This window comes from Coregonus lavaretus, assembly GCF_964263955.1.
Source record: "Coregonus lavaretus genome assembly, chromosome: 5".
NCBI lineage: Eukaryota > Metazoa > Chordata > Actinopteri > Salmoniformes > Salmonidae > Coregonus > Coregonus lavaretus.
Window position 1 is genome coordinate 70,333,090 of NC_139992.1, and position 15,083 is coordinate 70,348,172.

Consider the following 15,083-nt stretch of genomic DNA (forward strand, 5'->3'; position numbering starts at 1 on the left):
ATGTCGGAAGTCGGAGATTTCGAGTTCCCAGTTATTTAAACACAGCATGTATACATGAATCGCAGCAAATTTGGTTCCTGATATTTACATCTTTGGTCACGTTCGCATGGGTCAAAAAACAGCAACTAATGACTGGTTGACAACAGACCCTTCCACAATGCAGGTGATGGCTGCAGGATGAAATTGGTTAAGAGCAACTGCAGAAATTTGGAGTCGACTGCAGTAAAAACGTAATGACCTTTGATCACAAGGTATTTGTAAAGTTCATTCAATCATCATGTAGGCGCAAACCGGACAATTATTTTATCCCATAAAATGCATCACGCTTTGGAAGACTACAAAGTGATGCACTTGTACGCGCCCATCGGTGCACCTCCCCAGACTTCACTCACCCGCTTTTGTCTACCCGGGCTTCTCTTACTCAGTCACGTGATTTCCAGCAAAAACGCTTGACTGTTAGACAACAACATGGCAGCAAAAGTGGAAATCACCGTCGAAATGGTTGAATAACTGACTTTTTCATGTTTTTCACTTTACCAGCCAGGGAAATGTGAACATCTAATATTGGTATGCGTTATTTTTCTTTCATTATGCGTGGCGTTATCAAAGGATAGCTAACTGTTTTGGTATTGGCTTTGTTTAGCAAGAAGCTAACGAAATCATGGTATTAACTACTGAAGTTCTGTTGCACACTGGCTTGTTTTGGCAATGGTGGGTTAACTATCTAGCTACAGCTAACAGAAACTGGTGAGAATTATAGTGTAACTACAGTGTTATCAACTATGCCACCTTCTACAAATGTATCCAGTTCACGTGCTACAAATGTTGCTTTCCATTTTCATTATTATCACGAGGCAGTAGATTTCTGTTAAAAATATAAAGGAAAAGTAACACGTTTTTTTGACGGTTTCACTGACCAACACAATGTAACCCACCCCAGGTTGCAATAGCCTAATGTAGGTTACCAAATTTGGCAGTTTTCATTTTTTTCTCCCCAATTCCAGTTCAATACTGACTTGAGTTGTGTGAAATGCCAATTGTATCCAAGACCCCTCAGCCATATTATGAACACTGTTTACAGCCACATCTCAAAATCATGTACAGTCAACACCACACCCAAAGAGACCATGTACAGTCGTGGTCAAAAAAAATAATTTTCGCAAAGTCTGCTGCCTCAGTTCTTATGATGGCTATTTGCATATACTCCAGAATGTTATGAAGAGTGATCAGATGAATTGCAATTAATTGCAAAGTCCCTCTTTGCCATGAAAATGAACTTAATCCCCCAAAAACATTTCCACTGCATTTCAGCCCTGCCACAAAAGGACCAGCTGACATCATGTCAGTGATTCTCTCATTAACACAGGTGAGAGTGTTGACAAGGACAAGGCTGGAGATCACTCTGTCATGCTGATTGAGTTAGAATAACAGACTGGAAGCTTTAAAAGGAGGGTGGTGTTTGAAATCATTGTTCTTCCTCTGTTAACCATGGTTACCTGCAAGGAAACACGTGCCGTCATCATTGCTTTGCACAAAAAGGGCTTCACAGGCAAGGATATTGCTGCTAGTAAGATTGCACCTAAATCAACCATTTATCGGATCATCAAGAACTTCAAGGAGAGAGGTTCAATTGTTGTGAAGAAGGCTTCAGGGCGCCCAAGAAAGTCCAGCAAGCGCCAGGACCATCTCCTAAAGTTGATTCAGCTGCGGGATCGGGGCACCACCAGTGCAGAGCTTGCTCAGGAAAGGCAGCAGGCAGCTGTGAGTGCATCTCCACGCACAGTGAGGCGAAGACTTTTGGAGGATGGCCTGGTGTCAAGAAGGGCAGCGAGGAAGCCACTTCTCTCCAGGAAAAACATCAGGGACAGCCTGATATTGTGCAAAAGGTACAGGGATTGGACTGCTGAGGACTTGTGTAAAGTCATTTTCTCTGATGAATCCCCTTTCCGATTGTTTGGGGCATCCGGAAAAAAGCTTGTCTGGAGAAGACAAGGTGAGCGCTACCATCAGTCCTGTGTCATGCCAACAGTAAAGCATCCTGAGACCATTCATGTGTGGGGTTGCTTCTCAGCCAAGGGAGTGGGCTCACTCACAATTTTGGCCCAGATGTTAATTGACAGCATGCCAGGGCGGATTGCAAAGGTCTTGAAAAAGAAGGGTCAACACTGCAAATATTGACTCTGCATAAACTTAATGTAATTGTCAATAAAAGCCTTTGACACTTAATATATTTGACACGTAATTATACTTCAGTATACCATAGTAACATCTGACAAAAATATCTAAAAACACTGAAGCAGCAAACTTTGTGAAGACCAATACTTGTGTCATGCTCAAAACTTTTGACCACAACTGTATCTGTCCTTTCAGCTAGAAGAGGATGGACATGACAGCGGCTGCACAGTGGAGTCAGGATGGAGGAGTCCGCTTGATTGACATGAACACTGAGAGCGTTGTGGATGGAGGAGGCAGCTTAATTGAGATGACCACTGAGAGTATTGTGGCAATAGTGACATGACTCTACTGATATGGATGTTCACCTGGTTACTGCAGGAATATTCAGGTAAGACATTGGGTGAGGAGGACTGTAGCTTGTCCTGCCTCTGCCTCTTGTACAATATTTTTTCCACAAGGCCTACTGCTTCATTGAGGTCATTACTGTATTTCTGAGGTAGAACACTGTTTTTGAAATACCGTAATATAATTCTCTGTCTCTCTCAGCAATGTGTGATCTGCCTGCTTCAGTCAATGTGACTCTCCAGCCATTTTGTCCACATCCTGACGTGGTATCCAGGGGTGTGTACTACCTCTTGAAGGTTCGCTCTCACAGGTATGTGTAGGTGTGTCATTCTGTGATCTGTATGAGTATCTCTCTCGCTCCCTAATCCCTAAATATCTTAATCAAACAGCCAAAACTGGCTTCCCTTGAGGCGTTTGCTCTTTGGGAGATTCAATATTGTAATTACACCATATAGTTGAAGATAGACTTGTCAGAACAGGACTGGGAGTGTCTTCCTGCATTTAAGCGCAATAATACACACTCATAGTTACTACAGTGTAATATTTAGCCAACAAGTAAGCAGATTAGTTAAAGGTAACTGAAGTTCAATACACCTCAGCTAGTCTTCAACTGGTCTTTCCCTCTCTCTATCGCTCTCTTATTCCCTGTGTTCTGACCCAAGATGGCTTTAAACTCATTAACGACAGTGAGTATCAGCATTTCCTCAGGGTTAAAGTTAAAATACTTTGGAGTTGTGTTCAGTAGCACTAACAGAGCATGCACATATACGTTCTCCATTTTAAAAACATGTGCTCCCCTTTGGAGAGACTTTAAAGATGTAGTAAGTGATGTCAGAACCTAGCAGATTCATTACTTACCAACAACAGCTGCAAATTCCAATAAAACTAGGCTACATCACGTTTTGAAGTTCACTTTCCTTGCTTTGTCTAACAACACTATGATGAATCTAGCAAATACGTTTTGTGGGTCTATTTTTTTAGTTTCATAGCACGTTTCTCACACTGGCTTTAGCCACGGAGGGAGCAGGCCTGCCCCGGCAGTGCAGGGGCGTTGCCTAGCAACACGTGCCTCAGAGGGAGTCAACGTCTATCAACGTCTACATTGCGTGTCAAATTACCATGATTTGTGAATCTGTTCAGACCGAACAGCTAGCGCGATAGCAAAAATGGCTTTAAAAAATATACAGTTGAAGTCGGAAGTTTACATTTAAACTCAGTTTTTCACAATTCCTGACATTTAATCCTAGTAAAAATACCCTGTCTTAGGTCAGTTAGGATCACCACTTTATTTTAAGAATGTGAAATGTCAGAATAATAGTAGAGAGAATGATTTATTTCAGCTTTTATTTATTTAATCACATTCCCAGTGGGTCAGAAGTTTACATACACTCAATTAGTATTTGGTAGATTGATTAACTTGGGTCAAACGTTTCGGGTAGCCTTCCACAAGCTTCCCACAATAAGTTGGGTGAATTTTGGCCCATTCCTCCTGACAGAGCTGGTGTAACTGAGTCAGGTTTGTAGGCCTCCTTGCTCGCACACGCTTTTTCAGTTCTGCCCACACATTTTCTATAGGATTGAGGTCAGGGCTTTGTGATGGCCACTCCAATACCTTGACTTTGTTGTCCTTAAGCCATTTTGCCACAACTTTGGAAGTATGCTTGGGGTCATTGTCCATTTGGAAGACCCATTTGCGACCAAGCTTTAACTTCCTGACTGATGTCTTGATGTTGCTTCAATATATCCACATAATTTTCCTTCCTCATGATGCCATCTATTTTGTGAAGTGCACCAGTCCCTCCTGCAGCAAAGCACCCCCACAGCATGATGCTGCCACCCCCGTGCTTCAGGGTTGGGATGGTGTTCTTCGGCTTGCAAGCATTCCACTTTTTCCTCCAAACATAACGATGGTCATTATGCCCAAACAGTTCTATTTTTGTTTCATCAGACCAGAGGACATTTCTCCAAAAAGTACGATCTTTGTCCCCATGTGCAGTTGCAAACCGTAGTCTGGCTTTTTTATGGCGGTTTTGGAGCAGTGGCTTCTTCCTTGCTGAGCAGCCTTTCAGGTAATGTCAATATAGGACTTGTTTTACTGTGGATATAGATACTTTTGTACCTGTTTCCTCCAGCATCTTCACAAGGTCCTTTGCTGTTGTTCTGGGATTGATTTGCACTTTTCACACCAAAGTACGTTCATCTCTAGGAGACAGAACACGTCTCCTTCCTGAGCGGTATGACGGCTGTGTGGTCCCATGGTGTTTATACTTGCATACTATTGTTTGTACAGATGAACGTGGTACCTTCAGGCGTTTGGAAATTGCTCCCAAGGATGAACCAGACTTGTGGAGGTCTACCATTTTTTTTCTGAGGTCTTGGCTGATTTCTTTTGATTTTCCCATGATGTCAAGCAAAGAGGCACTGAGTTTGAAGGTAGGCCTTTAAATACATCCACAGGAACACCTCCAATTGACTCAAATGATGTCAATTAGCCTATCAGAAGCTTCTAAAGCCATGACATAATTTTCTGGAATTTCCCAAGCTGTTTAAAGGCACAGTCAACTTAGTGTATTTAAACTTCTGACCCACTGGAATTGTGATACAGTGAATTATAAGTGAAATAATCTGTCTGTAAACAATTGTTGGAAAAATATTTGTGTCATGCACAAAGTAGATGTCTTAACCGACAAACTATAGTTTGTTAACAGGAAATTTGTGGAGTGGTTGAAAAACGAGTTTGAATGACTCCAACCTAAGTGTATGTAAACTTCCGACTTCAACTGTAGGTCCATTATCTTTTCTACATACTTTATATCTGTTTTTCCATCCTATGTTTTTCCATCCTGAAAAGTATTTATTTTATTTTACTGTTTGGCCCGCCCAATACTTTTCTATGCAGAAAACACTCTGGCATGGTTTTGATGGTGTCTGTTGTGTCCACTTCTTTGTGGACATACCTTCACTACTTCCAAATACACCGCAGGCAGGTGTGTGTGCTCCCGCGCCTATGGGTGTACACAAATGTATCCATGTTAGTGGTCTTTGTGCCCTGACTGTTTATCTCTCTTCACAGACACACAGGTCTCAGTGGTTTTGTGTCTGCTTGTGGTGCTGTCTGGGATCTGTATGGCCCTACTGGTTCACACTGGATTCATCTGTCTGAATAAACCTCTTCCAGAAATACTGGTAAGCTATAGACTGATACAGATATTCTAGCCCTGGCTTCAATCAATCAAATGTATTTTATAAAGCCCTTTTTACATCCGCAGTTGTCTAAAAGTGTTTTACAGATACCTCGCCTAAAACCCCAAAGAGCAAGAAATGCTGATGCAGAAGCACAGTGGCTAGGCAAAACTCCCTAGATAGCAGGGATACTCAATCAGCAGGGGTTTGGGACAAGGTAACACTGTCTGAAGAGTGTTGGGTAACTCATAGCATAACGTCACGTCACAAACTTTAGCTTTAGGCCTTGGTAAAATTTCAACCTGAGGCTCACACAGTGGAGACACAACACAGGAAAGAGCTGCAGGTATCGCACATGCCACCATTCTGTTGTCACACACACATGCCACCACTGTGATACATGTGGTTGTGCTGTGGTCACAAAGACAGAAAGGGCAGAGTGTTTACCAGACAGCTGCAGCCCCCACCTTCTGCATCTCTCTCTTGTTTGGTTAAAGCTGAGATACAGTGCCTTCGGAAAGTATTCAGACCCCTTGACTTTTCCCACATTTTGTTACGTTACAGCCTTATTCTAAAACGGATTAAATCGCACTTAACCAGCATGGCTACCACAGCATTCTGCAGCGATACACTATCCTATCTGGTTTGCGCTTAGTGGGACTATCATTTTGTTTTTCAACAGGACAATGACCCAAAACACACCTCCAGGCTGTGTAAGGGCTATTTGACCAAGGAGAGGGATGGAGTGCTGCATCAGATGACCTGGCCTCCACAATCACCCGACCTCAACCCAATTGAGATGGTTTGGGATGAGTTGGACCGCAGAGGGAAGGAAAAGCAGCCAACAAGTGCTCAGCATATGTGGGAACTCTTTCAAGACTGTTGGAAAGCATTCCTCATGAAGCTGGTTGAGAAAATGCCAAGTGTGTGCAAAGCTGTCATGAAGGTAAAGGGTGGCTACTTTGAAGAATCTAAAATATATTTTGATTTGTTTAACACTTTTTTGGTTACTTCATGATTCCATATGTGTTATCTCATAGTTTTGATGTCTTCACTATTATTCTACAATGTAGAAAATAGTAGAAATAAAGAACAACCCTTGAAATTAATGTCCACACTTTTGACTGGTACTGTATATATACACTGCTCAAAAAAATAAAGGGAACACTTAAACAACACAATGTAACTCCAAGTCAATCACACTTCTGTGAAATCAAACTGTCCACTTAGGAAGCAACACTGATTGACAATAAATTTCACATGCTGTTGTGCAAATGGAATAGACAACAGGTGGAAATTATAGGCAATTAGCAAGACACCCCCAATAAAGGACTGGTTTTGCAGGTGGTGACCACAGACCACTTCTCAGTTCCTATGCTTCCTGGCTGATGTTTTGGTCACTTTTGAATGCTGGCGGTGCTTTCACTCTAGTGGTAGCATGAGACGGAGTCTACAACCCACACAAGTGGCTCAGGTAGTGCAGCTCATCCAGGATGGCACATCAATGCGAGCTGTGGCAAGAAGGTGTGCTGTGTCTGTCAGCGTAGTGTCCAGAGCATGGAGGCGCTACCAGGAGACAGGCCAGTACATCAGGAGACGTGGAGGAGGCCAACAACCCAGCAGCAGGACTGCTACCTCCGCCTTTGTGCAAGGAGGAGCAGGAGCACTGCCAGAGCCCTTCACAATGACCTCCAGCAGGCCACAAATGTGCATGTGTCTGCTCAAACGGTCAGAAACAGTCTCCATGAGGGTGGTATGAGGGCCCGACGTCCACAGGTGGGGGTTTGCTTACAGCCCAACACCGTGCAGGACATTTGGCATTTGCCAGAGAACACCAAGATTGGCAAATTCGCCACTGGCACCCTGTGCTCTTCACAGATGAAAGCAGGTTCACACTGAGCACGTGACAGAGTCTGGAGATGCCGTGGAGAACGTTCTGCTGCCTGCAACAGCCTCCAGCATGACCGGTTTGGCGGTGGGTCAGTCATGGTGTGGGGTGGCATTTCTTTGGGGGGCCACACAGCCCTCCATGTGCTCGCCAGAGGTAGCCTGACTGCCATTAGGTACTGAGATGAGATCCTCAGACCCCTTGTGAGACCATATGCTGGTGCGGTTGGCCCTGGGTTCCTCCTAATGCAAGACAATGCTAGACCTCATGTGGCTGGAGTGTGTCAGCAGTTCCTGCAAGAGGAAGGCATTGATGCTATGGACTGGCCCGCCCGTTCCCCAGACCTGAATCCAATTGAGCACATCTGGGACATCATGTCTCGCTCCATCCACCAACGCCACGTTGCACCACAGACTGTCCAAGAGTTGGCGGATGCTTTAGTCCAGGTCTGGGAGGAGATCACTCAAGAGACCATCCGCCACCTCATCAGGAGCATGCCCAGGCGTTGTAGGGAGGTCATACAGGCACGTGGAGGCCACACACACTACTGAGCCTCATTTTGACTTGTTTTAAGGACATTACATCAAAGTTGGATCAGCCTGTAGTGTGGTTTTCCACTTTAATTTTGAGGGTGACTCCAAATCCAGACCTCCATGGGTTGATAAATTTGATTTCCATTGATAATTTTTGTGATTTTGTTGTCAGCACATTCAACTATGTAAAGAAACAAGTATTTAATAAGATTATTTCATTCATTCAGATCTAGGATGTGTTATTTTAGTGTTCCCTTTATTTTTTTGAGCAGTGTATATATATTTATTTGTTTTGGGGGGGGGGGGCCCGTGCAGTGAACCACTGCTCTAATGGGCTGCCTGTCTTTTACTTTGTCTATAATGTAAAAATGTTCTCTTGCATAGGTTTTATTAATATAATATATGCGATTTAGCAGACGCTTTTATCCAAAGCGACTTACAGTCAGGCATGCATACATTTTACGTATGGGTGGTCCCGGAAATCGAACCCCCTATCCTGGCATTGCAAGCACCATGCTCTACCAACTGAGCTACGGAGAACCACATTAACTGGTATTAATGGAACATTTATTTATTTATTTATTTAGGGGGTAGATCAGCTTTAATAATGCAGATAGATTGTGGGTTCTATCAATGTAATTGTCTGCATCATTTCCAATCCCCCATATATTTTTTGCAAATATTTTCCCCTAACCCTACCACCAGTGTAGGCTCCTCAGAGGAGGAAGGGGAGGACCATCCTCCTCAGGGAATTTCATAAAAATAGAAATAGTGAAACATTAAAGAAGTTAACCGTTTTCGATAAAACGCTACTAAATATATTCACGTCACCAAATAATTTAGTAAAACACACTGTTTGAGTTTGGATCCCGCGACGCGGTTGACAACAGTTGCTGGGACCGCTGCTACAGTATCTGTCCAGGCATCCTGCCGACCAAGGGTCTGATGAGCTGCTTGGTATAGCAGCTAGCCTAGCTGCCACTGTTAGCTGCCTTTAAAGCTAGCAGGGTTTCCTTGAGGGCTTGATCGCTGCCCGTGACGTGCTTAGCCCTTGTGGCTGGAACCGTGGATTGTCCTGGGCTTGTGACTGTATAGATCCCTGCTGTTTGTTGCTGTTTCCGTCTTCCCTACGACCTGCCCTGTCTGGAACTGTGAGGAATAACAGCGTAGCCTACGTTGCTACCATGACAAAGACAAAAGCCGATGGGAGTACTGTTGAGGACAGTGGTGTCTCTCTATCACAGGTGAGGGATCTTTTAAACGAACAAAAATAGTTCTACAAGCAGTTGTTACAACAACAAGAAAATAGCTTCAAGTGTTGCGTCCAAATACTGGTGGTCAACTAATAAAAGAATAGATGACCTGACCAGAGAGGTCCAGGACCTGAAGAAGAGTTTGCAGTTCTCCCAGGGTCTGCTCGATGAGTTTAAACAGGAAAACGGCAAGATGGCAGCAATCTGTAAGTCACTGAGAGAGGACATCAGTTCTGTACGTGAATACATGATAACAATGACAGAGAAATCAGATTATCTAGAGGGACAATCAAGGTGGAACAACATTGTTGTGGACGGAATTGCAGAATCTCTGCATGGGACTTGGACGGAGTCTGAGGACAAAGTGATGGAAATGATCTCTGAGAAACTGAAGCTGGACCACAGGAAGATTGAGGTGGAGCACGCCCACAGGATTGGAAAACTGGCCCAGGTGACAGGCCCGATAGTGGTCAAGTTCCTGAGGTTCAAGGACAAGGTAGCTGTTCTCGAAAGAGCCAAGAACCTAAAAGGAACGTACATCTTCCTCAACGAGGACTAACCTGAAGCGGTGCGCCAGAAGAGAAAATAACATCCCGGCCATGAAAGCTGCCAGAGCGCGTGAGGACATTGCTTACATCCGCTATGACAGGCTCATTGTCCACCCTCCCTCCCAAAAGTCTGGACGGGATGAGAGAGCCAAGCCTATGGGTTCGTAGCTTCAATCCCGCATTAGACACACACAGTTGCATTTACCAAATGATTAATGGACTGCTGATTTTTTATTTTATTTTTCTCTTGCTTTGTTTGCTCTTTTCCATATTATTTCTATCTCTGAGAAGCTACCCAGGAAAGGGATGAAAATAGCCCATATTAATACATGTAACCTTAGAAATAAGGTTCATGTAATCAATAACTTGCTAACATCAGATAACATTCATATATTTGCCATTTCTGAGACTCACTTAGATTATTCCTTGGATGATACAGCAGTAGCAATACAAGGATATAACATCTATAGAAGATGCTTTGAAAATATCTCATGTCAGGTGTTATTGAAGTGCTGTGGTTGCAGGTTCACCTGTCTCATCTAAAGCCTATTATTTTGGGGTGTTGCTATAGGCTACCAAGTGCTAACAGGCAGTATCTAAATAATGTGTGTGAAATGCTTGATAGTGTATGTGATGTAAACAGAGAGCTCTACTTTCTTTGGGGTCCTGAATATTGACTGACTTTCATTAAGCTGTCTGCTCAAGAGGAAGCTTCTCACTGTAACCAGTGCCTGTAATCTGGTTCAGGTTATTAATCAATTTACATGGGTGTTTACAAACACTACAGGAACAAGATCATCCATATGTATTGATCACATTTTTACTAATTCTGTAGCACTTCATTCTAAAGCTTTATCCGTACCCATTGGAAGCAGTGGTCACAATATAGTGGCTATATCCAGGAAAGGCAAAGTTCCAAAAGTTGGCCTAAAATAGTGGATAAGAGATCATACAAAAGATGTTGCTGTGACTCTTATGTGGATGATGTTCAAAATATTTGTTGGTCTGATGTTATTAATAAGGAGCATCCAGACACTGCACTTGATGAATTTATGAAATTGCTTCTTCCAATTATTGATAAACATGCACCTGTTGAGGAACTGTTGAAAATTGAACTGAATTGAAAAGCTGTGTGGTTGAAAGAGAAGGGCGAAAGGAGTGGCTAATAAGTTTGGTTGCACATCTGACTTACTGCAAATTGAGAAATTATGTGACTAAACTCAACAAAAAGAAGAAACTGTATTATGAAGCCAAGATCAATGATAGTGTATAAAGAATGATGGGGGGGGGGGGGGGGGGGGGGGGATTGGAGTACTTTTAAATGAAATTATGGGCAGAAAGCCATCATTCATCGAATCAGATGGCTTATTCATCACAAAACCATTTGATGTTGCCAATTACTTTACATTGGCAAAGTGGGCAAACTTAGGCAGGAAATGGCAGCAAGAACAGTGAGCCATCATGCATAAAAAACAGATAATGAAAGAAAAGCATTGTAAGTTTGAATTTTGTAAAGTTAGTGTGGGAGAGGTGGGAAAATTATTGTTATTTATCAATAATGACAAACCTCCTGGCATTGACAACTTAGATGGAAAGCTACTGAGGGTGGTAGCTGGCTTTCTGGCCACTACTATCTGTCATATCTTTAATCTAAGTCTAGAGGAAGGTGTTTGTCCTCAGGCATGGAGGGAAGCCAAAGTCATTCCGCTACCCAATTCTGAACCTTTCTATTCTCATAGTTTCTACTGATTGTAAATTAAAGATGAACATTTTTACTAAGAGTATTATTATATTATTGATCGATTGACTATGGCTTTTCAAGTCACCCAGCAGTGCTATTTGCACAGTTATCTCCAGGTAAATATTGCAATTCTTCAGCCATTCCTGAACCTGCGACCAAAAACAAGCTACATACCAAGCAGTACCAAAACATGTGATCTAATGATTCTGTCTCTTCGCAGCTAAATCTGCAGAGCTGGGATGGTTCTATCCCCCATATACATAACATTCTATTGTTTGCAAGAATTTTGTATAATCATTTAAATTGAAAAACTCTTAAGTTTTGACTCTGGCGTTGTTTTGTGTATCAGTTTGTGAACCATGTGCCATGGAAACATGATTGTTATTACTGTACACATAGTCATAACGATGAGAAAGAAGGAAACGTTAATAGCGTGGGCATGACTCAAACCACATAGCTGAATTAACATCAATGTGTCAAGTAGAGGAAGGTGAATCTAGGGTAACACTCTGCTAATGAAAGCTAGGATGTTTCCAGTCCGCTCGCTATTTGATTTGTTCCATTATGGAGCGTTGACCACAGCAATGGTTTAGTGTTGAGGGGTTTTCCCTTATGGGGGATCGTATGAGGGGACCTCAGTCACAGGTTCACACATGGTGTCAGAAGAGGCGCAATGCTCTCTTGATTTAAGACTGTTTTTTTTTATCAACATATTTAATTTAAAACACATTGACACTGTCTGACTCTTCTTTGCAGAGCTCAATACAACACCAGGAGAACCTGCCTCCAGTGCCCTACGATGAGGAACGGTTTCCTTCAGTGCATGTAGTGCCACCATTGCAACCTTCGGGAAGCAGTGGAAAGGATGGAGAGAGTAAGGACGACAGTGAGGCAGTGATCAAGACGGAGGAGAAGAGAAATAGTGAGGGAGGAGGAGGGTACACGACACGAGGGGCCGCTGCCGATCTGTCCTCTCATAACCCCCTCTCCTCTTCCTCTAAAACAGAGGTGCTCCTACACCCTTATCCAAAAACACTCTCCGGCCTATCCCACTGTCCCGTCCACAGAGCTTAAGACCACCTCTGAGACTGTGTCCAACCGCCCTCAATTTCCTCATAACCAACGACCAACAACCTGAATCTCTGCTCAGACCTGACTGCCTCTCAATGTCCATATCAAAAACTGTCCACAATCTGTGTCCTCACAAACCAGTCAACTTCCAGAGCCAGCCCAGTGTGGTTCATTGGGACAGGACTTGAGCTTCAGTCTCTTCTTAGAGAGAGACACATGGACCGTAGAGGAATTACGGCCGATGAAAGAGGAGGGGAGCTGTCACGTGATGATGTGGATTTTCATATGTGAAAACATGTTTTTGGAACACTTCACGTGACATTTCAAAACACTTCATATGTTCCAAAACACGTTTTCACATGATTTCACATGTGAAATGTCACGTGAAGTGTTCCAAAAACACGTTTTCACATGATTTCACATGTGAAATGTCACATGTGAAACGTTCCAAAAACATGTTTTTACATGAGCAACGTGATAACATGAAACTACACTATTGCTGTTAATTTAGTGTTCAATTTTACAGTCGTTATGCGGTACATTTCAACAGTAATAGAATACTGTGTTAGTGTTCTGCTATATATTTACTGTCAATCGCAATGCACTTGGGTACTTTTTGGCCCGTCCTGCAAATTAAGTTGGCATGCCTCACTTGCAATTGCATTTAAACTTATAGGGTAGCCTTCTTTTGATGCACATATGGCAGAAAACTGTTCAGAAAAAGTAGCAGTGCTCAGGGACACTTGACATTATGGCCTAGATTCAATCAGATCAAGTGTAAACACGCGATAGCCGACACCCACATAGCTGGTGTTTTGGCAGTGAGCTGTCAAATCGGTGAGCGGCTGCTCGTGTGTTCATTGTCACAAAGCCACACCCGTCCTTCTCGCGTTAGAAGTTCAGAATGAGAAAGTGTAGGCTATAGGCCTATAGAAATAATGAAAAACAAATTGAAAATCTTTAAAGGAAATAATGAGGATTTCTATCAGCCTTATCGAGGTGTAGATTCAATATCACATTCCGGTGTTCCAACTTGTGAACAAGGCTGCATGGGATTTCTCTTAATGCAGCTCTGTGCATTAAGAGAAATCCACTTTGGGGATAGGGGCGGCAGATAGCCTAGAGGTTAAAGCATTGGGCCAGTAAACAAAAGGTCGCTGGTTCAAATACCTGAGCCGACAAGGTGAAAAATCTGTCAATATGCCCTTGAGCAAGGCACTTAACCCTAAGTTGCTCCATTGGCGCCGTACTACTATGGCTGACCCTGTAAAACAGGTGTCAAACTCATTCCACAGAGGGCCAAGTGTCTGCAGGTTTTTGGCTTTTCCTTTCAATTAAGACCCTGACTTGCCTAGTTAAATAAAGGTTAAATAAATGTGTGTATGCGTGTGTCTCTCTTCACAGTCCCCGCTGTTCCATATAGCCGGGTGTACACTACACAATTTTGGCCCCGATTTCGGTGTCCCAGACAAGTTTTTTGAGATCGGAGACAAAATCCCCATGTCGCTGCCTACTCGGTGCGCAGCCGTCACCAACACTTGTTTAATGTGAGCGGGTCAGAGACGCATTCTGAGGGCTACCGATCTCGTCTTTGAGCACTCCCAGACATCCTGATATTTTCAAACGTTTGATTTTATCGGCACAAAATCTGCTATGCTCTTGTAGTGTGAGATGTGCAACGACAAGTTTTGAGAACAGTGATCAGCAATAGCCAATGAGAGCTCGCCAGAGAGGAAGCCAGTGAGATGATGACGTTGTTTCACATCACCCAGAATGTGTAGGCTCAAGCAGGAGCGATGTAGTGTGTGACCCCCGTCTGTGCCACTACGTTGACAACACAAAAAACTACAGGAAAGAATGTGAGAGAATGTGGTTGTTTAATGTGAGAGGCTCAGCGATGTTAGGATTTTGAAAGTCGTGTTTAAGGTGTATTTTTATCTGTTTTCTAAATCAGATTTTTTTTCTGCTTGCATGAGTTACTTGGTGTGGAATAGAGTAGTCATGGCTCTGTGTAGTACTGTGCGACTCCCATAGTCTCCATCTTAGCTACTGTTGCATCAATATGTTTTGACCATGACAGTTATTTTTTATTTTATTTTTTCTGAAAGGGGTAGATCAGTTTAATATTGCAGATAGATTGTAGCTTCCATCGATGTAATTGTCTGCATCACTTCCAATCCCCCATATATATTTTTGCATATATATACACTACTGTTCTGAGGAGGCTTTTTATAGAGTTGGTAGAGGTGGTGGTATCGCGATTTATGTAAAATGCTGCTTAAATGTTTCTGTGTCCATATCAACCTCTGTCCCAAAGCAATATGAATGTCTAGTTTTAAATGTGGT

At 42.9% G+C, this 15,083-nt stretch overlaps 1 protein-coding gene across 1 annotated transcript; it reads left to right on the forward strand.

The window, feature by feature from the left end:
• Positions 1-423: 423 nt before the first annotated feature.
• Positions 424-14,116, forward strand: LOC311129481 (uncharacterized protein). The gene is made up of 6 exons (XM_084161771.1): positions 424-567; positions 2,371-2,563; positions 2,722-2,830; positions 5,594-5,706; positions 6,386-6,649; positions 12,423-14,116. The coding sequence occupies exons 4-6, from the start codon at positions 5,647-5,649 to the stop codon at positions 12,738-12,740; spliced, it is 642 nt and encodes a 213-aa protein (XP_084017897.1). The 5' UTR covers positions 424-567; positions 2,371-2,563; positions 2,722-2,830; positions 5,594-5,646; the 3' UTR covers positions 12,741-14,116.
• Positions 14,117-15,083: the final 967 nt, after the last annotated feature.